Here is a 25957-nt window from a genome sequence, read left to right on the forward strand (position 1 = left end):
ATCCCACAGGGCTGGTATGCAGATCTCTGCAGGCCGGCACCACAATCCCATCTGCCTTCACCGCACGACAGACATTATTAATATTTATCGTTCGTACAGTACTTGGACAAAAGAGCTTTTACAGGGCTTGCATCACTCATTTCTCTGCCACAACGAGGAGGCAAACAATGGTTGCTGCCCTTTTGCGGGGAGTTCCTGCAGAGTTGAAAGCTGCGCGTGCCTAGAAATATTTTGAGGTACCACCCAGAGGTCTGGGAGCTGCATGTTGGTGACGGGCAGATCCAGAAGCAAAAACAGGTTGAGCAACAAATGTCAGTTTTACCACACATGCTCAGATACCCTTGTTTTCCGTCCTGGCAAACAAGAACCGTGATCAGAGTGCTAGCCAGGCAAAATTACTCAAGGAAATGTGCAGAGCAGTGCTGGTGAGAGGTGTGACCTATGGAGAAGGGGTGTGTCTTGGGGAGAGTCCTGAGGGCCAAGCAGAAAAGTCTGGAGGGCCACATTCAGATCTGAGGTTTCCCATCCCTGGTATAGAGCTTCTAAGACTCTGCCATATCAGAATGTGTGTGTGTGTTTGTCGTGTCAATAAAAGACCCCCCCTGTTGAAAGTTAGAAAATCATAGAATTGTAGAATTGGAATATCAGCTAAAAGGGACGCGGGTGGTGCTGTGGGTTAAACCACAGAGCCTAGGACTTGCCGATCAGAAGGTCAGCGGTTTGAATCCCCATGACGGGGTGAGCTCCCGTTGCTCGGTCCCTGCTCCTGCCCATCTAGAAGTTCGAAAGCACGTCAAAGTGCAAATAGATAAATAGGTACCACTCCGGCAGGAAGGTAAACGGCATTTCCATGTGCTATTCTGGTTCGCCAGAAGTGGCTTAGTCATGCTGGCCACATGTACGCCGGCTCCCTCGGCCAATAAAGCGAGATGAGCGCCGCAACCCCAGAGTCGGTCATGACTGAACCTAATGGTCAGGGGTCCCTTTACCATTTTTATCTCAGCTAAAGCATTCCAGCATTCTTTTCTTCTGTTTTTTTCCTCTAAACATGCACTAGTTATAAAGGGACCCTTCTCCTGAAGCCTGCCTTAGAGCCACCGTTTTTCACTTTTGGCAATGACAAAGAACATTTTATTTTATTTTTTCCTCTGTCACACAGGAAGGACAAAGAACATGACTATTAAAATGCGGCTTCTGTGCTTTGGCTTATAGAGCCGGGGGGGAAAGAATGCTATTAAGTGGTCCTCGGTAATCACATAAATCGAGTCATCTGAAGGGAAGATACATTCTGAGAACCGCTGCCTTAGCTCTGCTATGTGACCCCCATTCTCAGAAAAATGATTTGATGCAGGGCCACCTTACTTCTCTTTTAACTTCCACACATTCATTTCTGAGGTTCCCCAGCATCTTTTACTGCAATTATGTTGGTTGGAGTCCCAGTGCTGAGCACCAGGTGAGGGCCAATTTCATGACGTTTTGTTCTCTTCTGGTTAAGAATCATGGATTGTTTTCTCCTTTTTGACAGGCTGGTCCTCCGAGCGCCATCTTCCATCACCTCCTTGAGATGTGCGGCTGCTCTGCATGCAATATTCCTTTGTTGACTGCATGAAGAGTCAGAAGTGAGTCCAGAAGAGTCGTTGAAAGTGCCGTTTTCCAGGGCACTTCCGTTTTCAACAAGCCTTTAAGAGGAGATCATTATCCCAGCCTACATCTGTATTGAATTTGCAACTGTTTCTACATATACAAGAGTTTGTAATTGTTCATATATATGTTATTGATTTTGAAAAAAATAAATTCACAATTGTTATATATTAAATGGTGTCGTTGCTTTTATTGCTTTTTTAAAATTGTAAAATCGCTTCGATATATTTTATGGAATGTGATTCATAAATGGAAATAAAGCAATAAATACAATATTGATGATGCGGTCTCTTCTGATACTGCAGCATTCCAGAATGATAAATTATGAACCAGCTCATAAGGATAGGCAAATCTATCAATTTCAGGGTCCTTAACTTTGTATTTAAAAAAAATAATGTTCAGTTCACCCTATTACTGCACCAGTCATCCTGAATATTCACCAGAATTTTAGTATAAATTTCTCCTACTATATACACATTTTTGTATGCGATTTCCCAATATATAATACTGTACAATGCATTTGTGTATGTTATTTTCACCGGTATATGCATTTTGGGGCACACTTTACCCTAGCGTATATGAATTTTTGTACATGACTGGAAAACTGCATTGCAAAATCCACAGTAGTGCAGATTTGGAAAGATGGCTGTCAGCCAATTGCTTTTTTTTCTGTTGAAGGGCAGTTTCTGTTCCTTCACTGGGTTTCAAAGCAGTTGTGGTAGAGGGGTGTACTCAGTGCTTCCCCCCCCCCCAGAGATACTCAAGGGTACGCAGGATTGGCACCCTTTCTTCTAGAAGAAAAGCGCTTGTTAAAAATGTGGCGTTCACTGTAACAGCACTGAGTGTAGTAATGTTTGGCCTATACCATTGCCAGAAGCTATATTGCTTATCAGCCTTCCCCCGAAGCTGGTGCCCTCCAGCAATTTTTGGACTATAACTTGGGGGTGATGGGAGTTGTAGTCCAAAACAGCTGGAAGGCACCAGGTTGGAGAATATGGCTATACATGCACTTAAGAGTTGCCCTGGGGTGTGTGTACTGTTCTGTTGTGAGTGCTGACACCTGTTGTTGTTGTTTAGTTGTTTAGTTGTGTCTGACTCTTTGTGACCCCATGGACCAGAGCACACCAGGCACTCCTGTCTTCCACTGCCTCCTGCAGTTTGGTCAAACTCATGCTGGTAGCTTCAAGAACACTCTCCAACCATCTCGTCCTCTGTTGTCCCCTTCTCCTTGTGCCCTCAATCTTTCCCAACATCAGGGTCTTTTCCAGGTAGTCTTCTCTTCTCATGAAGTGGCCAAAGTCTTGGAGCCTCAGCTTCAGGATCTGTCCTTCCAGTGAGGGCTCAGGGCTGATTTCTTTAAGAATGGATAGGTTTGATCTTCTTGCAGTCCATGGGACTCTCAAGAGTCTCCTCCAGCACCATAATTCAAAAGCATCAGTTCTTTGGTGATCAGCTTTCTTTATGGTCCAGCTTTCACTTCCATACATGACTACTGGGAAAACCATAGCTTTAACTATATGGACCTTTGTTGGCAAGGTGATGTCTCTACTTTAGTGGCCAGCCATTGTTTAGCCTGGTAAGCTTGCTATAGAGCACACACATCTATTTTCCCCCCATGATGGATGCCAGCCAGGTTGAAACTTTAGTAAACCTGGAGTTTGCTAGGCTTGTATTTCTTTACAAGTAAGATTCTAATGATGCCACAATGCAATATATATTCCTCTGAAGTCTCCCAAATAAAAAAAAACACACACACATTAAGGGCTTGAAATCAGATCGCTTTGCAGTGATATAATAGACCGGGGGTCGGCAACCTGCGGCTCCAGAGCCGCATGTGGCTCTTTAAAGCCTTTGCTGCGGCTCCGGGGAGGAGGCGATGGGAGGAGGCGAGGAGCGGAGGCGAGGGGAGGAGGCGAGGGGAGGAAGCGAGGGGCGGAGGCGAGGGGAGGAGGCGAGGGGAGGAGGCGAGGGGAGGAGGCGAGGGGAGGAGGCGAGGGGAGGAGGCGAGGGGAGGAGGCGAGGAGTGGAGGCGAGGGGAGGAGGCGAGGGGAGGAGGCGAGGAGTGGAGGCGAGGGGAGGAGGCGAGGGGAGGAGGCGAGGAGTGGAGGCGAGGGGAGGAGGCGAGGGGAGGAGGCGAGGAGTGGAGGCGAGGAGTGGAGGCGAGGAGTGGAGGCGAGGAGTGGAGGCGAGGAGTGGAGGCGAGGGGAGGAGGCGAGGGGAGGAGGCGAGGGGAGGAGGCGAGGGGAGGAGGCGAGGGGTGGAGGCGAGGGGAGGAGGCGAGGAGTGGAGGCGAGGAGTGGAGGCGAGGGGAGGGGAGGAGGTGAGGGGAGGAGGCGAGGAGTGGAGGCGAGGGGAGGAGGCGAGGGGTGGAGGCGAGGGGTGGAGGCGAGGGGTGGAGGCGAGGGGAGGAGGCGAGGAGTGGAGGCGAGGGGAGGAGGCGAGGGGAGGAGGCGAGGGGAGGAGGCGAGGAGTGGAGGCGAGGGGAGGGGAGGAGGCGAGGGGAGGAGGCGAGGAGTGGAGGCGAGGGGAGGAGGCGAGGGGCGGAGGCGAGGGGAGGAGGCGAGGGGAGGAGGCGAGGAGTGGAGGCGAGGGGAGGAGGCGAGGGGAGGAGGCGAGGGGAGGAGGCGGAGGAGTTAGTTGCCTGAAGCCCCTTTTTAAACTTAAGCAGGGGGAAGTTTGGTGAATTGTTCTTTCCTTGGGGAAAGCAGGCTGCATTGAAAGGGGCCGTATACACTGGTCACTGTTTTGAAGGGGAGTGAAGAACACACACTCAAAAAAAGGTAACTTGTTAATTTTATTTCTATGAGGAGGAGTAATTCTGAGGGGTCAAACAAATGAATAATAAAAAGGTATTTTTATAATGACGAATGCCTCATTATTAATTATTATTTACATCAGCCACTGATTATGATTTATGGTACACTGGGGCCCTGATTAATTTTCTATGGCATTTTGGGGCATTGATTATTGGGCATAGCAAGTTGCGGTCGCGTGGAATTTGTGCTTTGTGACTGTTTGAGGTGGGGGTTTTTTCTTGGGAGGCTGGGCGGCGCGAAGAGAGGGATTATTTTTATAATGACGAGGATGACATTGGGCCCTCATTATTAATTATTATTTGCATCAGGCACTGATTATGATTTATGGTTTATTGGGGCCCTGGTTAATTTTCTGTGGCATTTTGTGGCATTGATTATTGGGCATAGCAAGTCGCGGTCGCGTGGAATTCCACGTGGAGTTAGTTGCCTGAAGCCCCTTTTTAGTTGCTTGAAGCCCCTTTTTAAACTTAAGCAGGGGAAAGTTTGGTGAAAGTTTGGTGAATTGCTGCCAAGGAGTGTGGTGGAGTCTCCTTCTTTGGAGGTCTTTAAGCAGAGGCTTGACAACCATATGTCAGGAGTGCTCTGATGGTGTTTCCTGCTTGGCAGGGGGTTGGACTCGATGGCCCTTGTGGTCTCTTCCAACTCTATGATTCTATGATTCTATGAATAGCTAACGCTTTCCTTGGGGAACGCTATGCAACAGCTTATTGCTGGTCTTTCCCGCCTTTGTAAGCAGGCTGCATTGAAAGGGGCCATATACACTGGTCACTGTTTTGAAGGGGAGTGAAGAACACACACTCAAAAAAAGGTAACTTGTTAATTTAATGTTTATTTCTATGAGGAGGAGTAATTCTGAGGGGTCAAACAAAGAAATAATAAAAAGTGTCAAAAAAGGTATTTTTATAATGACGAATGCCTCATTATTAATTATTATTTACATCAGGCACTGATTATGATTTATGGTACACTTTGGGGCATGTGTAATGGGTCTGAGTTACTCGTGCGTAAACTGCCGCCTCTCTAGGCTTAATTGCCTTTTAAAACCGTTCTGACTGCACAGCCCATCTCCGCGTAGCTGTCTCAGTCGCTAGCAGAATCCGTCTGTGGGCATTTCTTAAACCTCTTCCAGCATAGAAGCTGTCTGACTCCCAGTCGCCTCCTCCTCTCACTGCGTGGGAGTCTTCTGTGCAGGGAGGGCGTGGCTAGTGGAGGGTTCTACTCACTGATGTACAGAGAAGAATCCCGGAGCTCTCTCTCCGCTTCCCCCATCTGCCCCCCTTTATCCCTGGTGTTGCGCTGATTTCCTCCCCCCTCTACCAAGCTGCTTCTCCCCCTGGTGCTGGGTCCTTTGCCTGCAGAATCTGGGAGCCTCCCCTTCGCCTCTCACTCTGATGTCAGTTCCCTGACATCGGGCATAGCAAATTTTGCTATGGAGCCCTCTGATTTCTAATTACGTCCCTGTTTTGGACCCCCGGTAGGCCAGCCATGGATAAAGGCAAGAAAAGAAAAATTTCTGAAGAAAACAGAATGTTTAATGATACATGGACAGAATCATTTGCATTCTCTACTGACAAGACTGGTTTACCAGTATGCTTAATATGTGGTGAGAAATTTGCAAACAACAAAAAGTCAAATATTGCAAGACATTTCCAGAATAAACACGCAGCCTTTGCAGAAAAATATCCAGATGGAGATGAGAGACGAAAAGCCGTTGCAGAACTTATGAGGAAGGTTGATAGGAGCAAAAATAATTTCAAGAATTGGGTGAAGTCTGCAAATTCCACAACATATGCTAGTTTTGTAGCCGCTCAGGAAATAGTCAAGCATGGGAAGCCGTTCACAGATGGAGAGTATATAAAAGAAGCATTCCTTAAGGTTTCGGAACATCTATACATGGACTTCAAAAACAAGAATGAAATTGTGCAGAAAATCAAAGACATGCCTCTGTCTGCGAAGACTGTTAAAGACAGAACCCTAAAAATGGCAGAAAACATTAGCAAACAGCAAATTCAAGACATTAATTCAGCTGTGGCGTACTCCATCGCCTGTGATGAGTCCAAAGATAAAGGTGATATTGAACAAATAGCGCTGTTCTGCCGATATGTGAACTCTTCTGGGCCACAGGAAGAACTGATTGAGCTGATACCGCTAAAAGACCAAACAAGGGGTGAGGATATCTGTAAGGCTGTCCTGGACTTTTTAAGTGCTAAAAAAATAAACACCAACCACCTGGTCTCAGTGGCTACTGATGGGGCACCGAGCATGAGAGGAGCACAGAAGGGCTTTGTGGCTCTACTGCAGAAGGCACTGGGTAGAACGCTGCTGTCATTTCATTGCATCCTGCACCAAGAGGCATTGTGTGCTCAAACATTTCCCCCCGAATGCACAAAAGTGATGGGTGTGGTCATTCAGATTGTTAATAAGATAATGGCAAAGGGTTTAAACCACTGCCAGTTTCGTTTGCTATTGGATGAGGTGGAAAGCACATATTCGGACCTCCTGCTCCACAACAAGGTCCGGTAGTTGTCCAGAGGCGAGGTGCTAAAACGCTTTGTCACATGTTTGGAAGAAGTAAAAACCTTCCTGGCCAGCAAAGAGCTTACCTTTGCTGAGCTGGAACAGCCAGAGTGGCTGGAAAAATTACATTTTATGGTAGACATGACAGCCCATCTAAACACGCTAAATACAACCCTTCAGGGGAAAGGAGGCACAGCCCTGCACATGCTGGAGGAGGTTTTGGCATTCGAGCGCAAGTTGACAGTGTTTGTCAAAGATTTCCAGAGAGGTACACTGTCTCACTTTCCCTCTTTGAGAGAGTTCAAACAAAGTCATGATACGATAAATTTGGAATATTTCAAGTCTGCAATCACCGCAATGGGAAACGATTCTGTGGGTTCAGAGAGGAAAAAAACACATTATCCTTCCCTGTCACTCCTCTGGCGATCGATCCATCCCTATTGAATATGACTGCATTTCCAGGTGTAAGTCAACCTGATCTTGAGCTGGAACTGGCCGATATAGCCGACAAAGATATATGGGTGTCCAAGTTCAAATGCTTGACCGCTACTCTTGAGGATGTTGTCCGTCAGAAGGCCATTCTGGCTCAGAATCATAAATGGAGTGATATTGAAAACCTTCCCAAACAGGACAAACTTGTATTCGAAACATGGAATGCCATCCCCAACACTTATATAAACATGAAAAAGTATGCATTTGGAGTCCTGTCGATCTTCGGTTCCACATATGTATGTGAGCAGGTCTTCTCCAACATCAACATGAACTATATTAAAAACAAACACCGATCACGCCTCACAGATGACAGCTTGCAAGCCTGTGTGAAAATGAAGGTGACGTCTTACAGCCCTGATGTGCAGACACTGAGCACTGAGGTTCAGGAGCAAAAGTCCCATTAACCTGGTTACCTGGTTGTAAATTAAATATTTTAATTAGCTATTTGTCCTTTTTTCTTGAGATTGACAGCTGACTGCACGATCCTGTATATACAGCATTAAGGCAAGAAACAATATATACAGTGTTATATTTGTTTTAAATGTTGCAATGTTTTTGCGGCTCCCAGTTGTTGTTGTTTTTTTGGAAACGGGTCCAAGTGGCTCTTTTTGTCTTAAAGGTTGCAGACCCCTGTAATAGACTGTCCTGGCAAAGCACTTATTTCACAATCTCTGTGCCACTATTTCATAAGCATTATTATTAATCTCTTGCTGCAGATAGCAAAATGCATGTTTCATCCCAAGATATAAATCAGCAGCACATCTTGGAACTGGACTATATTTTTGGCTGGGAACGTTCGCTCCTTTAGCACAGCAAAAGATGAGAAACAAGGTGATTATGTGTATGATAGCATAATCTCTACTGTAATGCACAAGGGGACCTGACAGTGATTGGTTGAGCTGCCCTGATGTCACAGTGCAGCAGAGCAGGTACAGGGTGTCCTGCTACCATTGTCTATCTTGCCTGATCAGATTTTACAGAGAAGAAGCCCATGGCCTTAAAAGAAAGGCGGCCTAGGGAAGTGGGTGGCATATTTAGGACTGGAGAGCAGACAAACGGCATGAGGGCAGGAAGAGGAGACTGACCATTTTGCATCGCTCCGGAAGTGGAAACTCACAACCGAAAGAGAGGGAGGGGGGAAGGACACAGACTGGCACAGAATTCGCAAAAGCTAACTTACGTGCATAGATGCACATTTAGAAACGATTGCTGCAGTTTGAACAGCAGTGCAATGCATCTCGCACTAGTAAAGGAAGGCAGCGACCAGGATGCCGCCTCAGTCTGTGGCCCAGGTCCGAACAGGGGCAGGAATCTTTCTACATATGTGGTGGGAGTGCAAAGAGATAGTGGGATTCTGGGAAAATATCTATAATGAATTGAAAAAGATGTTTAGGTTTTCATTGGAAAAAACCCCAGAATCCTTTCTCCTAGGTATCATGTCAGAGGAAATAAAAAGAACAGTCAGACTGTATGCAACTACGGTGGCAAGGTTATTGATTGCCAAAAATTGGAAAAGCAGCAGCGTCCCAACTAAAACAGACTGGTTATCTAAAATGATGGGATACTTCCATATTGCCGAACTAACAGGGAGGATAAGAGGAGGTATGGTACAAAAAGTGAATAAGGAGTGGGCTATCTTTAAGGAATACATCAAAATTTATGTGGAAAAAGTAGAATTTCTGACAGATATTGAGTGAAACCAGAAAATGATTAGAGTGAAAGGAGAGTAAAGTCAAAATAGAAGAAGAGATTACAGAAATAATGAAATGTGTTTAAGCTAGTTGGAAAAATAAAGTAGCGTAACAAGAACGGCTGGAAGTCGAGTCACTTGGTGGGTGTCCGTGTGGGGTAGGTATGTTGATACGTACAGTATAGGTAGGTATTATATAGAGTAATCTAGGTATGTTTTATGTTATGAAAATAAGGTGTTGTGTTGTGTTGTGTGTATTGTGTAAATGTATATGTATGTGTTTTATATGTTAATAAAATTTAAATGAAAAATAAATAAATAGAGGACTGTCCTCAGCAGGGGCAGAGGAAGAGGGGTGCAGGGGGTGCGGGCCACCCTGGGTGTCACCACTGAGGGAGGTGACAAAATGCCGGGCGGCACTCACCACGGGGCCTGCAGAGCACCCGAGCCATGCATCTCTCCTGGGAGTGACGCGGTGGCTTGGGCACATGCAGGCTCTGCGCTGCCCAAACAGTTTGCCTGCTGCCTCCCAGCTGTAGGGCGGCTGAGTGGGAGGAGGCAGGCAGACTCCGGAGGCGCCGCGGTGCACCCCGCCCCTATGGGCGGCTTGCCACGCCCCAGATGCCCGAGCAGCTTCCTCCACTGCTGGTCCTCAGTAAAATAGGACACATGGCCACTGCACAAGGTCAGGAGGTACAGATAAGAAGGCTGCAATTCACTTGTTTGATTGCCCTTGACAAAGGCTAGATCTATACACAGGGAAAATGCAAGAAAATTATTGGAAGAGGCGGAGCAGCTGTATCCCCCAGTTGCCGGCATGCAGCCTCAACTTGCACCCAGTGTAGGAACTTGTTAACTTCACAGGCTGAAGGAGGAGTTTTCTCTTCACAGCTGGGATCACCAAGCTCCAGTCCTGTTTGCTACAGCTGCTCCACCGCATCCAAGAATTTCCTCGCGTCAGAGATAATGAAAACATATCGTTAATTGTAATACTGTGCTTATTTTGATGATTCTGGAGCACCGCGTGTATGCACTGTGTGTCTTGTAATAGTGGGTACATTGTGACAAATACATTGCTTGCCTGCATTTTGTGTCTTTGAATGCTGGCCTGAACCCTTGGTTTCCCCCCCCTATTTGTGTATGTTTTTATACAGCGGGTTTCTTACAGTCGTCCCCCCACCGCACTTTTTTCAGGCACGGTGCCCAAAAACACACATTTTGGGGCTCTGTGCGAGATAGTGGCCCTGAAAAAAGTGGGGGGTAATTGCACCGCTAGACCGTGCAAGATCATAGAACCCAAATGCTTGCTGTTTTCTTGCGATAAAAAAAGGGATGTCCCATTTTTTTCCAGGACACTTGCGGGGTATGAGATCTGTAAAGGTAAAGGGGCCCCTGACCGTTAGGTCCAGTCATGACTGACTCTGGGGTTGTGGTGCTCATCTCGCTTTATTGGCCGAGGGAGCCGGCGTACAGCTTTCAGGTCATGTGGCCAGCATGACTAAGCCGCTTCTGGCGAACTAGAGCAGCGCACGGAAACACCATTTACCCTCCCACCAGAGTGGTACCTATCTATCTACTTGCACTTTGACATTCTTTCGAATTGCTAGGTTGGCAGGAGCAGGGACAGAGCAACGGGAGCTCTCCCCATCGTGGGGATTTGAACCGCCGACCTTCTGATTGGCAAGTCCTAGGCTCTGCGGTTTAACCCACAGTAGCACCCGCGTCCATGAGATCTGTAGCTGAGTCCTAATGAAAACAATATGAACATTTAAAAACAATGCCTCTCTCTCTCTCTCTCTCTCTCTCTCTCTCTCTCTCTCTTATTCAAAACAGTTCTAATATTTGCATTTTTTGGGTGTTAATGGCTTGTTCTGATTCCATGGCGCAACCCAACCTCGGAGTGAACAATCTATCCTGAGTGTTTACACTGTCACCTGCTTTCAGTATTTAAATTTAAAGCTTTCGCAGAGCTCCTGTGAGAATCGGTTATGCTATTGAATCTAACCAGGGAGCAACCTGGGTTTCTGAGCAGATCAATATTACATGCCTTTATTACCGTGTGCGTCGCTCCTTCCACCTGGAGCCTCATTAAAATCTGTGTAACCTTATGTGGCACGGAGTGAGTGCATGGGCACAAGAGTGTTTTTCTTGCTGTAGCAATTTGGAACCAGCCCAACCTCCTGGGACGCAGCTTTTAGCCTCTTCTGTTGCTTTCCCTCAATATCAAGTGTGAAAATGTTTTTCAGACATTAGCAGGAAAGCTGGAGGATTGCATAGAATGAGGCAGCTGAAGTTTTTGAAAGTCTAATTCCCAAAGACGGAAAATATAGTGATTAACCTCTTGCCACAAAGAACATATGGGGGAGGGGGGGGTTGAGAGAGAAGTTGTGAGGTAAAATAATGAAGCAGATACTTATAAGTGCGTATAAACATATGCTCTGAAAATGTGCAAGTTGTTTTTTATTATTATTATTATTATTATTATTATTATTATTATTATTATTATTATTTTTAGAGCAAAGGAGAAACGGCAAAAGAATTAGGCCTAATCAAAAGGATCCTTTTCATTTTTCAGGCTTTGAAAATAAAGAATGACAGGCAGCTGTCATCCAGTTGGCCAAGAGGTTGCAGCTGCACTTGCAACAGCGCACAAATGATCAAACACGGATGAGCATCTTTTTTTTTTAAAAAAAAAGATGGGCTTGTTTACAAACTGGCATGTGTAAGCAGCAGATGGACAACTTTATTAATAAGTTTGAGCTAATCTGAAACTTCAGTGTTTTCTCTTCCCACCCCCGCCCCCCGCCTCCTTTGCGGTAAACATTTTCCAGCTGCTCCAGCAAACAATTTCTCTTGGGGGCGATTTTATAGTACTCTGTGTGATATTGGCTTCTGAGTGGCACAAGCAGATTCTATCATCTACAGCAGGGGTCGTCAATGCCAGCATCTTCCCCTGGCATCTATGAAGCCTCTGAGCCTCCCTTCCATCACCTCCCCTTCGCTTGTCTTTAAGGTGGTGCAAATTTTGGCTTCGCTCAGGGTGCCATTCTACTAAAGATAACGAACATTAAAAAACTTCCCTATACAGGTCTGCCTTTAGATGTCTTCTAAAGGTTGTATAGTTACTTATCTTCTTGGCTCTGGGGGCCAATACCCCTCCATACCCCTCCAACATTTCTCTGATGAAAATAGGGACATCCTAAGCCTAGTGTATAGGGACGTGGGTGGTGCTGTGGGTTAAACCACAGAGCCTAGGACTTGCTGATCAGAAGGTCGGCGGTTTGAATCCCCATGAAGGGGTGAGCTCCCGTGGCTCAGTCCCTGCTCCTGCCAACCTAGCAGTTCAAAAACATGTCAAAGTGCAAGTAGATAAATAGGTACCACTCCAGCGGGAAGGTAAATGGCGTTTACGTGCACTGCTCTGGTTCGCCAGAAGCGGCTTAGTCATGCTGGCCACATGACCTGGAAGCTGTACGGCAACCCGGCTCCCTCAGCCAATAAAGCGAGATGAACACCACAACCCCAGAGTCGGTCACAACTGGACCTAATGGTCAGGGGTCCCTTTACCGTTACCTTTTAAGCCTAGTGTATAAAATCCTCTTTTTAAGGATCTGGCCATTTTGACCTTATAATAAGGACAAATGGCTATCGGAAAATGGGCTCCTTTGGAGGTAAATTCAAGAGTTGGAGAAAGAGGCAGAGCAGATTCTGACAGGGGAAAATAGCCTTTGTGTTTGCTTATGCTCAAAGAGGCTGTGGGTGGCACAGCAAAAGGGTCCCAAGGGGAAGGATTCTGTCCGTATGCCCAGGTGGGGGCTAGGGCCTCAGTTGGCATCTTGGAGGAGTCACCCCTATTTGATGGGTGTCAAATGGGAATCCTTAACCCAAGACTGACCCTGATGGACAAAACAAAATAAAAAAATTCCTTCCAGTAGCACCTTAAAGACCAACTAAGTTAGTTCTAAGTTAGTTTGTCTTTAAGGTGCTACTGGAAGGAATTTTTTTATTTTGTTTTGACTATGGCAGACCAACACGGCTACCTATCTGTAACTGACCCTGATGTTAGAGATAAGCAGTGTCCAGTGCACAGCGGAATGATGAAAAGTACGTGCCAACATGCTCTATATTACTTTATTTACACTTCAAAGCTGGTAATTTACAGAAAAACATTTTCCCTCTGCCGGAGCAGAGAAAGGCATCCTCTCTCCTCTAAAGCACGGAGAGAAACACACTGAACTGCAAAGAACAGTGAAAAAACAGGAAACCAGTGTACGTCACATCCAGTCTCCTTTCCCGTGAGAAAACCCAACAGCACTTGACTGTTGAATGTAAACATTGTCTTGTGACAAGCACTTCGCTGCTCAGTGAAGGAAGCAGAAACCAACATCCTCCCCCTTTCTGTGAACATCACTGGGCAGCGTGTTCGTACAATATCAGTACAAACCCAACTTCTGCACATAGGTACAGTGTTGATCCCTTGATACAATCTTGGACAATACATCAGCAGGAATTTCATTACCTGGCATATAGGACACAGTTACGAGTCCCTTCTGAATACGTTCCCTAGCATGTTGCAACTTCAATTGCAAGTGCTTCGTGCTTTGCTTACAACCTTCAGAATTCAGCAAAGCCAAACATGCTTTGTTGTCCTGGTAAACCTGGATTGGACATTTGACAGGAATTTTCATGTCTTTGCACAATTGTAACAACCATTCACAATCCTTAAGTGAATAAGACAGTGCATTCAGTTCAGCTTCACAAGTACTTAAGCTAACTGTTGTTTGCTTCTTGCATGACCAATCAAATAGATCCTGATTGTACTTATAGCAAACTCCAGACGTACTTTTCCTGTCTGTAGTGTCACTTCCAAAACTTGCATCTGCAAATATCTCAAGACCACCAGACTTCTGATTGTTAAATCTCAGTCTGTAATGCATAGTGCCTTTCAAATACCGCGCTATGCGTTTCAGAGCTTTCCAATCCTTAACAGTAGGATTGTTGACTTGTCTGCTTAGCAAATTACAGCTAACAGCAATGTCAGGTCTTGAACATCTGGCAATGAAGTTTAGCTTGCCTAGCACACTTCTGTACGGTGTAGTATCAGAAAATGCTTCTTCAGTGTCATCTACCTGATAACCTGTTGTCATCGGTGTGTCTACAGGGTTAGCATCCATCAGGTTTAGTTTGCTTAACACATCAGCAATTTTACGTGACTGGTGTACTAGAATGTTACCATCTTGATCTCTCTCTATTTCCAGAGATAGGTAGTTGTTTACCTCACCAAGATCTTTCATGTCAAAGTGCTCTTTCAATTGAGCTAGGGCATTATTGTACATTGTGACATCCTTCCAAAAGAATAAAAGATCATCAACATAAAACAAACAATACAGTTTCTTTTGCCCCTCCTCTTTGACAAATACGCATGGATCAGCTTTCCCTTGCTTAAAACCTAGAGAAAACAATACTTCAGTGAGTTTTGTGTGCCAACACCGTGCACTTTGTTTGAGACCATAAAGGGACTTCTTCAGAGCACAAACAAATCCCTGTTTTACCTGTACGCCATCAGGTGGAAGCATATAAAGTGATTCATCTAGAGATCCGTACAGAAAAGCTGTATTCACATCATGGTGACTAATGTGTAGATTCTCTTCTGCAGCTAGCTTGAGCATAAGCCTAATGCTCTCATACCTCACGGTGGGTGAGTAGGTCTCGTGATAGTCTTCACCTGGTACCTGTGCAAAACCTCTGGCTACCAATCTGGCTTTGTGTCTGACTATCTTGCCATTTTGATCTGTCTTCGCTTTGAAGACCCATTTGCTTCCAAGCAGTTTCATTCCTGGAACTACTGGAACAAGGTCCCATGTTTTGTTCCTTTCCAAGGAATCAAGCTCAGCCTTCATGGCATTTAACCATGGCTCAGCTTCCTTTGAATCCAAATCCTGGATTTCTTGGAAACTTGAAGGTTCAAACACCTTCTTGGTGCTTTTAACAGCTGTTACTGCTATCTTAGCAAACTCATCAGCAAATCTCTTTGGAGGTCTGCCTTTTGTTGCTCTCTGTGACCTGCGAATTAGCCTTAAGTCTTCAACACTCTCCTCTTCCTTCTTAGGAGAAAAGTGACCTATTGTGAACAATGGTTCCTCCAATTCTTGATCAGAGCTTTCAGAGGGTTGCATAGAGGCTTTCGCACTCTTGAAATCCTCTGAATCACCCGATTCAGTTTCAGACTCAGACTCAGAACCTTCATCAGTGGGTGTGGGTTGTTGCGGTTGCTTTTGACTATCCTCAGTTTCATCACTGTCATCAGGATAACATTGGAAAATTCCCACATTCTCCCCCCACTTGGCATTGTACTCAACACTTCTTGTGAGCTTAATTTCCTTAGAGTCAGTCATCATTATTCTGTAAGACCCTTTCTGATAACCTAGAAAGATACCATGCAATCCACGCTTGTCTAACTTGGAGTTTTGTGGTGAGTGAACCCACATGTCAGAACCAAAAATTTTCATGTGTTTGATGTATGGCTTCTTGCCAAACATCCTCTCATAGGGGGTACAACCAATCGCTGAAGATAACCTGCGATTATAACTGTAAACAAAACACGAGAGAGATTCGGCCCAATAACTCTCTGGAAGATTTGCATCATGCAGCAAGGTTTTTAACCCTTGAAGCAATGTCTGATTTGCTCGTTCCACAAGTCCATTCTGCCATGGCGAGCGAGGACTAGACAAATCGTGTTGAATTCCTTTCTCAGTCAGAAAAGCTTCAAACTGCTGAGAAGTGAATTCTCCCCCGCGATCACTGAAAAGAGTCTTTACCTTCTTACCATGCACATTTTCCAACCAAGCACAGAATTCCTTGAACCTAGGAAAAGCCTCTGATTTCTGCTTGAGATTGTACACATAAATATACCTGGAAAATGCATCAATGAGAACCATGAAGTACCTGTTTCCACCCAAAGAGGGCGCTAGTGGTCCAACCAAATCAGCATGAACAACCTGGTATGGTTCTGTAGCTTGCCTACTAGACACCTTACCTTTCGCAGCCATTTTTACCTTGTTTGCTGCGCATGCCTTGCACTTCATGTGGTACCTGCAGGGTTTAATAGTCATACCTTCAACCAAGGCAGGCATTTTAGATACTGCCTCAAAATGCAAATGACCAAATTTTCGATGAAAATCATGAATACATTCTGCATGCAAACTTTTGTTAGAACCTGCAATGCAACAAGTGTCATCCTGCACAACATCATCAAAATACAAAACATACAAACGATCAACATATTCAGCATGCAATACATAATCATTTTTCTTTGTGATGATGCACCTTTTGTTCTTAAAGGAAACGTCAATTTTCCGCTCATTCAGCTGTCCAACGCTGAGCAGATTATGCTTGGCATCTGGCACATAAAGCACATCCTGTATCGATAAGTCCAAACTGTGAAGAACAACAGTTCCGTAGCCTTTACTGGGAATTGTGTGGTCATCCGCCTGGTGAATCGCACCTTCCTGCGGTGTAAAAGACACGAACAGTCGCTTATCGTTGCACATGTGATGCGTTGCAGCTGAATCAACAACGAAGAAAGATCTAGACGTCTTCTGGACCTCTGCAACCTTTGGAGTGAAGCGTGAGACCATTGCCTTGTGCTGCGTTGTCCTAGACACCGGACCTTTGCCTTTGCCTCGGCCTTTTCCACGCGATGAGCTTTCGCTGCGCTGCTCTGTCTTGGCCCTGGGATATCTGCATTCCCTCTTCATATGGCCTAGACGTCCACACGTGTAGCATTTCACTGCCTTCAAAGCTTTGGCGCCATCTGGTGGTTCCACTGCACTCTGGGATGACGTCTGTGAAGTCTCCCCCTTGCCCATGCAGCTATCACCCTGGCGGTCTGCTTCATTCTGAATCATGGCAGTATCACAGGCTACTCTGAGTTGAGCATTTGGCTGATCAGTGGCATCAAATTCCCCACTTGCCTCATCCAGCCTTCTGCAGCTAGCCATCATGACTTTGGCATTAGCCTTCTGCGTCATCTCTGCTGCTTTAAATCAGGCTGCTTCATACAAGCTGTGTCTGTGTACAGCTGCTTCAATCCAAAAGCAAATTCAAAAACAGCCTCTGCTTTGTGAACCTGTGCCTTTCTGCTTAACTGCTTTGCTTATCTGCAGCTGCTTCAAACCGCATTCCAAAGGCAAGTTCAAAAGTGAAAGTTCTCTCTGCTGTCTTAAATTCATGCTGCGACACTGCTGCAGCTGCTTTACTTTCGATTTCCCCCAGCATAGGAAAAATTTATCCTTCTAGCCTTTTGCCTGTGCCACGGCAAAACCGGCTATAAAAGTTCAAAGTCCAGCCATAAAGCCATTAATTAGAAGCTGGCAGGCTGCCCGGAGCTGTAGCACATACCTCATCAAATCATCTTGACGCGCAGAGATATCGTCCGATCCGGCCCTCTGCATTCCGATCCTTTGCCGGCACTCCAATTCTTTGCTCCTTTGTTCCTTTGCCAGGAGCCCGACTTCTGGAGTCCATTCTCAAAACACTGCGTTGTTCTGGGCCCATAACCAAATGTTAGAGATAAGCAGTGTCCAGTGCACAGCGGAATGATGAAAAGTACGTGCCAACATGCTCTATATTACTTTATTTACACTTCAAAGCTGGTAATTTACAGAAAAACATTTTCCCTCTGCCGGAGCAGAGAAAGGCATCCTCTCTCCTCTAAAGCACGGAGAGAAACACACTGAACTGCAAAGAACAGTGAAAAAACAGGAAACCAGTGTACGTCACATCCAGTCTCCTTTCCCGTGAGAAAACCCAACAGCACTTGACTGTTGAATGTAAACATTGTCTTGTGACAAGCACTTCGCTGCTCAGTGAAGGAAGCAGAAACCAACAGTTATCAGCCGGCAACCAGGTTGGCTGTTCCAGGACACAAACCCAACGCCTAAGCTGAAACCGCCTTACGTATCCCTAAAGTTGTGGCCATTTCGATCCCACAAAGTTGTTATGTCATTCATTGCTTTCTGTGCCTCTATCCTCAACCCCAGGCTTACTGCGCCTGGACTCACAAATGATTTGTGCATTGAGCTCCTCTTCCATCTCCCACCAGAGATAGGAATCTGCCACTGGTCCAGCTAACTCAGCGCTGTCTCCTTTGACTGGCAGGGGCTCTCCAGACAGGAGTCTCTCCCAGTCTTACTAGGAGATGCTGAGAACTGAGCTTGGGACCTTTAGCACACAAAGCAGATGCTCTACTACTGAGCTATGCCACTCTCCCTAAAGTATAACGTTTCTTGCTTTAGAAAAGAAACACCAACCTTCTCTGTCTCCTTCCAACTCTTGCCCCATTCCTCACTTTCCAGATAAAGTTCTGCCACGACTCCTCTGGGCTTGTTCATCCCACAGATTCAATACAATTCGCATAACTTTACCAAGCGCATCATCTGCTGGGATCTCTTTCCTTCCTTCTGCCCTTCAACATTTTCTATTTTGACATGTTATTTCCTTGCATCACAGATGTTTCTTCTGGTAGTCTGCAGGGAAGGAGGGGGAAGAAGGATGACTGGGATGGCAGATAATACAGAGAATATTCAAGACCATGTTATTTTATGAAAAGCGTAGTTCAGCTGTGGCCGGCGTATTCCCAGATGACGGGCATTTTTGAGAAATCTTTCCATGCTACAAAGGAATTGCATGGGTCCACCGGCATCAGATATAGCTGGGATTGGCGACTGGTGGCCCTAAGGTCAGACTCTGCCCCCGGACAGGAGCGAGCCAGCAGTAAATCACACTGCGTAAGTTGGAGTTAACTCTTTATTAGCAAGAACACTATCTGCACAGGCTTGAATGAATATCAGGCCTGATGAGCACAGCAGCTCATCCTCCGTAGGTCTTGCCCCACGAATCAGTTGCCAAGATTGAAAGTTCCCGTCTTCCCACAGTTGTCTAAGTTCCCATCTCTCCAGGGCTTTCCCCAAGCAATCAGAGACTACGCCTGCATGAAGCCAACCTCTCCTCTGCCCTCTTCATGCCTTTTCTGGTACTAGGAGACAAGGGAGGAGGTAGCTTGTTGCAGCAGGAGGGTAAGACACCAGTGACTCTACACCAGCCTGACTCAGCCCTGCCTCTTGGCCTCCCTCATCCTGCTTCTGAACGTTTCTCTGCCAAAGACTCTCCCTTCCCAGCAAGCCCAACTATCTCTTCCCCTTCCCTCTTCTCCCTCTGACCACTCATCATGTCTCATCACCAGTCCTGGGGCTTTGAGCCTTCTTCCCTTGGGGGTTCCCTAGCTGTTGCCTCCAACCCTTCGTCTGCACCCAACCAGTCCATGACACCACCTAGGAGATACTGTAGATGTTGAGCATGCTAACAATAGATTCCCCTGTTCAAGAAAAAGTCTTGTGGCACCCTAAATTTATGATGACGTAAGCTTTCATGAACTTGAGCCCAGTTCATCAATTGTGTGCAGTCGATGGGCAAATTCATCTCACTGTGCTTTTTGCTTGCTGCTTAGTAAATTACTCCCTGTTCTATTCCATAGGACGTGTCTTTGTCCTATGGAATAGCACAGGGAGTAATTTACTAAGCAGCAAGCAAAAAGCACAGCCAGACGATGCTGTTTTCAAGGTATTTAGTGTGACAGACCTGCATTCAAAGAGGCAAGTGTAAGAATTATAGTCAGCACAACAATTTCTATTGTTCGGGGTTTTTTTTAGTGACCTAGTTAACTGCCCTGTTCCATGCATCTTCATTTCCTAGGTACTCTTTGTGCTTTAGAACTTTTCTCTCCAGATTTTCTGCTATTGTTAGCAGAGGGAACTTATAAGACACTTCCTTGTCACCCCCCCTTTTCTTTCCATTCTCTCAAAAACCCCATCTCCTCCTTCTGGGAAGGAAATTCAGGAAGCCAGAGAAGATTGTTGAGTGTACTATATATACCACTAACAGAGACATGATATTGAATAACTGCCTTCATCTGAATCAGCCTACTGGTTCAGCTTGTATTAACTCTGCTTCCTCAGACCTTATGGAGTAGGCATGGGAGATTTGTGGCCCACTAGCTGTCATTGGGTTGATGGAGTCTTCAGTCGGTTGTTGCATTCTCAATTAACATCCAGCAACATCTGGAGGGCTGCAGGTTCCCTGTTATAAAGTGTAGATCTGGGGTATGCTTTGAAGGCATATGATGTTACCGCTTTGCTAAAGTTGTCCTTATTCAGATGGGAGACCACCTGGAAACCATGATGGAAGATGGTATATATAAATGCAAGCAAATAAATAATGTACACACATATTTCTGCTATATCATTGTCATCTTCAGTAAGAATGTAAACAGAGCCTCTGCTTATTCAGATGAATGGCCGATTTAGTCCAGCATCCCATTTTTTACTGTCACCAATCAAATGCCTCCAGGAAGCTCCAATGCAGGGTGTGGAAGCAATAAATCCGCTCTACTTCCCAGTGGAGAGGAGTTGCAGTGGACTGCGTGGCCATCCACTCCCCTCCGGGGTGGGGGGATTTAGTCCCCCATTGCCTGAGGAATCCCGGCCATGTCAGAGTCCGGCCAGTCAATGCGCTGGCCTGGGGGCGGGCGGGCATGGCTGGGATCATTTAAATAGAGGCGCGAGCCGGAGGGCTTCCTTTTTGGGTCGCTTCCTCAATCACCTGCCCTCCCTCCCTATTTTGCAGGTTTTAGGCACTGGCCTTGCTATGGACCTCAGTTGGTCACCACTGAGAGGCCTGGTAGGAATTTTTCCACTTGGCAAATTGGCACTGGCCATGTGGTTTTTGCCTACCTCGTAGCAATCGTCACAACATTGTTAGGGTTGCGGTTAGGCATTGTTTGACCTTGTGATGGGGGAGGGGAGGTGTGGCCATCACCTGCCCCTCCAAGCTTAAGCGTATTCAGTTAAAGGAATCCGGGGGTGTTGTCCAAAGCCCGGGGAGGGGGCTAGGGCCTTGACACAACCCCAACAGGAGCACCAGGGAGAGCTCGAGTTGGTCTGCATCGACAGGGCTCCCCCTTCAGGTGGTTTACCCTTACTGGACTTCCTGCGCATCGGGCAGGAGTCAGATATAGTCGGGTCCATTCAATGCCTAAGCCAATACCGCTCACATTCTGTAATCAATAAAGTTGTGGCCAAAATTTGCCCAGTAACGACTTCCGGCGGTGCGCGTTTCCGGTGTGGAAGGGTTTCGGCTGTGAGCGCGAACCCAGTCCGGTAAGGAGGGGGAAAAGGGGGTGCCGAAGGGCGAGAGCACCCCAGATACACGTCCGGAGGGTGTCCGGAGATACAGGGAGCCAGCGGAGACCAGACGCGGCTTGCTCCGCTGTCAGGTAGCCTTGTAAAAGGTGAAGAGAACAGCGGCGCTAGGCAGCAGGTCCGAGGCAGCCATTTCCTCCCCCCCCTCCAACAAAGGACAGCCCAGCCCTCGCCGGGGATTAGCGCCCCGTTTCCAAACACAAGAAACCCGGAGAAAGAACTAAGCTTAAAGGTTTAACAATTGTGGAATTAAAGCGTCACGGGTAAAAAGCGAAGTCACAGGGGTTCAGCCCTTATCAGGAATTGATAAACACGCAGAGAAACAGCAGAGCAAGGGTAAACATATTGAACCACCACTAGAGACTATTTTGTTTCCCTAAAAAGACTCTTACACTAAATATTGGACCCCCTCTGAAAAAGAGGTGTCTAAACAGGGAACAGAAGAAGAAGTTACTGAAATTGAACAGTCTAAACAACTTAAAAGGAGCGCTGGGAAACACCAATTTTTTAGCGCTATGCCCAGCGGAAAGCGGAAGAGGAGAGACGCCATTAACGGAAACAGAAGGGGCTAGCGATCAGTTTAAAAAGAACAACAAAGAACAAAAAGAATAATAAAAATTTACCTCTCCAGCAGCTCAGGCGAATTTGATTGGAAACTTGGTGACTGTGCTACTGTTTACCTGTCGATATCCCAGCGCTAGATTGGGCTTATCAGCACTCTCCTTGATCTCAGCGGATTGCTTAAGGATTGGGATACAGCCTCCATTTACGCAGCTGGACCCTTGGCTTGCACGTGCAAAGAGTTTGTTTCCTTGAACTAAACAGCGACAGCCAGCGCTACTCAGATACTCCACCGCTATTTTGTGTTGTCGAATCCTTTGGGTGTTTGGGGTTTGTGCTGTAAGACTCTCTACGCAGTGAGCTTCCCCCTCTGAACTAAGCTATACAACGACAGAGAGCGCCATCTAGTGGACGGAGTGACTATTACATGTAGAACTTTACAATTTGATTTAGCCCTCTCTTCTTCTCTCTCCCCCATTCTTAATCCAACACCTTTACCCCCTGATTTCTCCTTCTCCTCCCTTCCTCCCCCCCTCTTCTTCCCTCTCTCTTCTTCTCTCTCCTTTTTTTCTCCCCTTTTCTCCCCTTCCTTACCCTTGGTCTCTCACAGGTAGAAGGGGTGTGGATTCTTGACGGGGAAACTTTTGATCCCCCTACCCAAACAATACTCAATAACTCTTTAATTTTTCAGTGCTAATCTAAGGTATATCTAAGGTACATCTCCACTGCCGACGTATGAACTTTCAGATATATGAACCTCAAACCCGTGGGTTTATCTGAATATCCCTAAGGGTGTAACACAGTGAAAAAGAATAAGTGGTTTTACGTGAATAATTTAAGGACGGATAAAAAACTGTGGGGTAGAACTAATCAGGGCAAACTAATCTCAGTTTAAAAGTGTTGTAATCATATTATCTGCTGTACTAAGTATTAAGTATCAGATCTCCTCTAGCATTAAGAATGTCAAACACTGGGAAAAGACCTGAAGGAGGAACACCAGTGGAAAGGAAAGGATCAAAGCAAGAGGGGGATTTCAGAGCAGAGATTTTGAGAATGTTTGCGGAGATAAAACAGAGTGAGACAAATGTAGAGCGTAAACTAGAGCAAGTGGAACACAGAATAGGGGAAGTAGATAAGAAGCTAGACGAAACAGTTAGTGAATTGAAGAGTCAACTGAAAGAGGTATTCAGGAGGACACAGACAGTGGAGGAAGGTTTGAAAAAGACAAAAGCAGAAGTGAGAGATGTAAGGCGCGAGGAGGAAAAGATCAGAGCTGAGATTCTGGATTTGAACAAAAGCCAAGAGGATATGAAAGACTGGATTGCCATGAATGAACTAAGACAGAGGGAGTCTAATCTTAGGATGAGAGGGATACCCGAAGCCCCGGGAGAAAATATAAAAGAGAAACTAATAATAGAATTAGCTCCCTGGCTGGAAGCACCAACAGAAGAGGTTGAAAAGGCAGTGCAATCGGCTTTCAGACTAAAAACTAAGACACCAAAGAATAAAAGAATCGTAGGAGACTGCCTAGTTGTGTTTAAGGATAGAGAAATAAGAAATAGGGTTCTCCAAAAAAACAGAGAGAAAAGGTTAAACATTGAAGGGAATACCATTGTGATTTTTAAAGACATCCCAGTTAGGCTCCTAAAACGTAGGGATACCTATAGAGAATTGGTACAGATACTCAAAAGGAATAACATTGAGTTTAAGTGGGAGTTTCCCGAAGGCATCTCCTTTACATATAGAAGCAAGAGACAAAAATTGTCAAATCCAGAAGAAACAGACAAGTTTTTGAGGAAATATAAAGAACTGAAACCGCAAAGGAGAGGGGGTGGGGGAGGGGAGGGGGGAACCGGGGGGGACTTGGAGGGAGGAGGGAGGAATTCGGGAGGGGAGGAGGGAGAGGAGGGAGTGACGGAAGAAGAAATCTAAAAAAGAAACAACAGCCACTCCTCTTCCTCTCTCTCAATTAAATCAAAATGGTGTTAAAGGTTTACAGTTGGAATGTTAATGGGATGAACGATAAGGGAAAGAGGAATAAAATTGAGTATATTCTGAAGAAGGAAGGCCTAGATGTTATTTGTCTCCAAGAGACGCATATAGCGAGGAAGCACAAAAGAATTTTGATCAATCATAGATTAGGAAATGAATTTATATCCTCAGATCAGAGTAAAAAGAGGGGGGTAGTTATTTACATTAATAAACAAATTGAAGCGAAACAATTATTCAAAGACGAAGAAGGAAGGATATCAGCAGTCCAAATTAACTGGCAGGGAGAAAAGATAATAATAGTGGGAATATATGCCCCCAATGACAATAAATCAGAGTTTTACGGGAGACTTGAAGAAAAGTTATCTGACTACGCAGACCAGAAAATTATATTGTTGGGAGACATGAACGGTGTGGTGTCGTTAGAGTCAGACAGACAAAGGAATACCAAAGGTAAAGAAGGGAAGTTACCCAGAACTTTCTTTTCCCTGGTCCAAAACTGTAACTTAGTGGATATTTGGAGATATAAATACCCCCTGGAAAAACAATACACCTTCCATTCAGAACCCAACGAGTCACTATCAAGACTGGATCAGATTTGGATTTCGAAAGAATTAGTTTTAAGATCGAAAAAGGTAGAGATCCAGGCCAGAACAATCTCAGACCACAACCCAGTAAAAATGGAATTGAAAGGGCAAGAAAGTAGATTAAATAGATGGAAGTTAAAGGACTATCTGTTGGATGACCAAGAGATAGTAGAAAAGGCCCAAAATAGACTAAAAGAATATTTTGAGGACAACTTAGGCAAAGGTACAAAGCCAAGGGTGGTCTGGGATGCAGGCAAGGCGGTGATGCGGGGTTTCTTTATCCAACAGAGCGTAATTAAAAATAAAAAGAGGGAAAAAGGAAAAAAAGAAATCGCACAACAAATAATGGAGAATGAACAGAAATTAAGTCAAAACCCAAAAAATAAGAAAATAAAAGAAAATATCAAGGTACTACAAGCCCAATACGCAATGCTGATAAATAGAGAGATAGAATGGAAGGTTAAAAGATTGAGACAGAGGAATTTTGAATATGCCAACAAACCAGGGAAGCTTTTAGCGTGGCAATTGAAAAAAAGGAAAGAACAGAGTATAATAAATAAGATAGTGGTGGAAGGAGTAGAGATAAACAAGCCAAAAGAAATAAGGAGAGCCTTTACGGACTTCTATGGAGGACTCTTTAAAAATACAGGAAAAAATATGACGAGAAAAATAGAGAGATATCTAAAATCCAAAAATATTAACAAAATTACTACAGCTGCAAAAGAAGAGTTAAACGCCCCAATCGAGACAGAAGAAATTAAAGCAATAATAACAGACCTAAAAAATGGGAAAGCCCCAGGCCCAGATGGGTTAACCAGTAGATACTATAAAGAGTTGGAATCGGTATTGGTGAATCCACTACAAGAAGTGATGAACAACATTCTTAAGGAAAGAGAAATACCAGAGACGTGGAAGGAGGCATTGATTACACTAATCCCCAAACAAGATTCAGACCTAGAACAAATTAAAAATTATAGACCGATCTCCCTGTTAAACATAGATTATAAGATTTTTACAGGAGTCCTGGCAAGGAGACTAAAAACTGTATTGGTAGAAAGTATTCATAAAGACCAAGCCGGCTTTCTGCCAAGAAGGCAAATGAAAGATAACATAAGGAATGTTATCAATATTATAGAATACTTAACAGAAAGATGCGACAAAGAAGGTTTATTGTTATTTGTGGACGCTGAAAAAGCGTTCGACAATGTAAACTGGGAATTCCTGCTGAAACAACTGGAATATATGGAAGTAGGTACTGAATTTTACAATGGGATAAAAGCAATTTATACCGAACAAAGAGCAAGATTAATAATAAATAATGTGGAGTCGACCGAAATAATAGTAACCAAAGGAACAAGACAAGGATGCCCGCTGTCCCCATTATTATTTATAATGATACTAGAGGTT

General features: G+C 45.2%; 2 protein-coding genes across 14 annotated transcripts in view; both read left to right on the top strand.

Moving 5' to 3' along the window:
• DLG2 (discs large MAGUK scaffold protein 2) overlaps positions 1-25957 on the top strand; it is a 902142-nt gene that overhangs the window by 60858 nt on the left and 815327 nt on the right. The gene's annotated exons all lie outside the window — the stretch shown is intronic.
• Positions 5185-7326, top strand: LOC310843595 (general transcription factor II-I repeat domain-containing protein 2-like). The gene is made up of 2 exons (XM_083737186.1): positions 5185-5265; positions 5936-7326. The coding sequence occupies exon 2, from the start codon at positions 5943-5945 to the stop codon at positions 6978-6980; it is 1038 nt and encodes a 345-aa protein (XP_083593312.1). The 5' UTR covers positions 5185-5265; positions 5936-5942; the 3' UTR covers positions 6981-7326.

The sequence above is a fragment of the Podarcis gaigeae genome (assembly GCF_964106915.1).
Source record: "Podarcis gaigeae genome assembly, chromosome: 4".
Taxonomy (NCBI): domain Eukaryota; kingdom Metazoa; phylum Chordata; class Lepidosauria; order Squamata; family Lacertidae; genus Podarcis; species Podarcis gaigeae.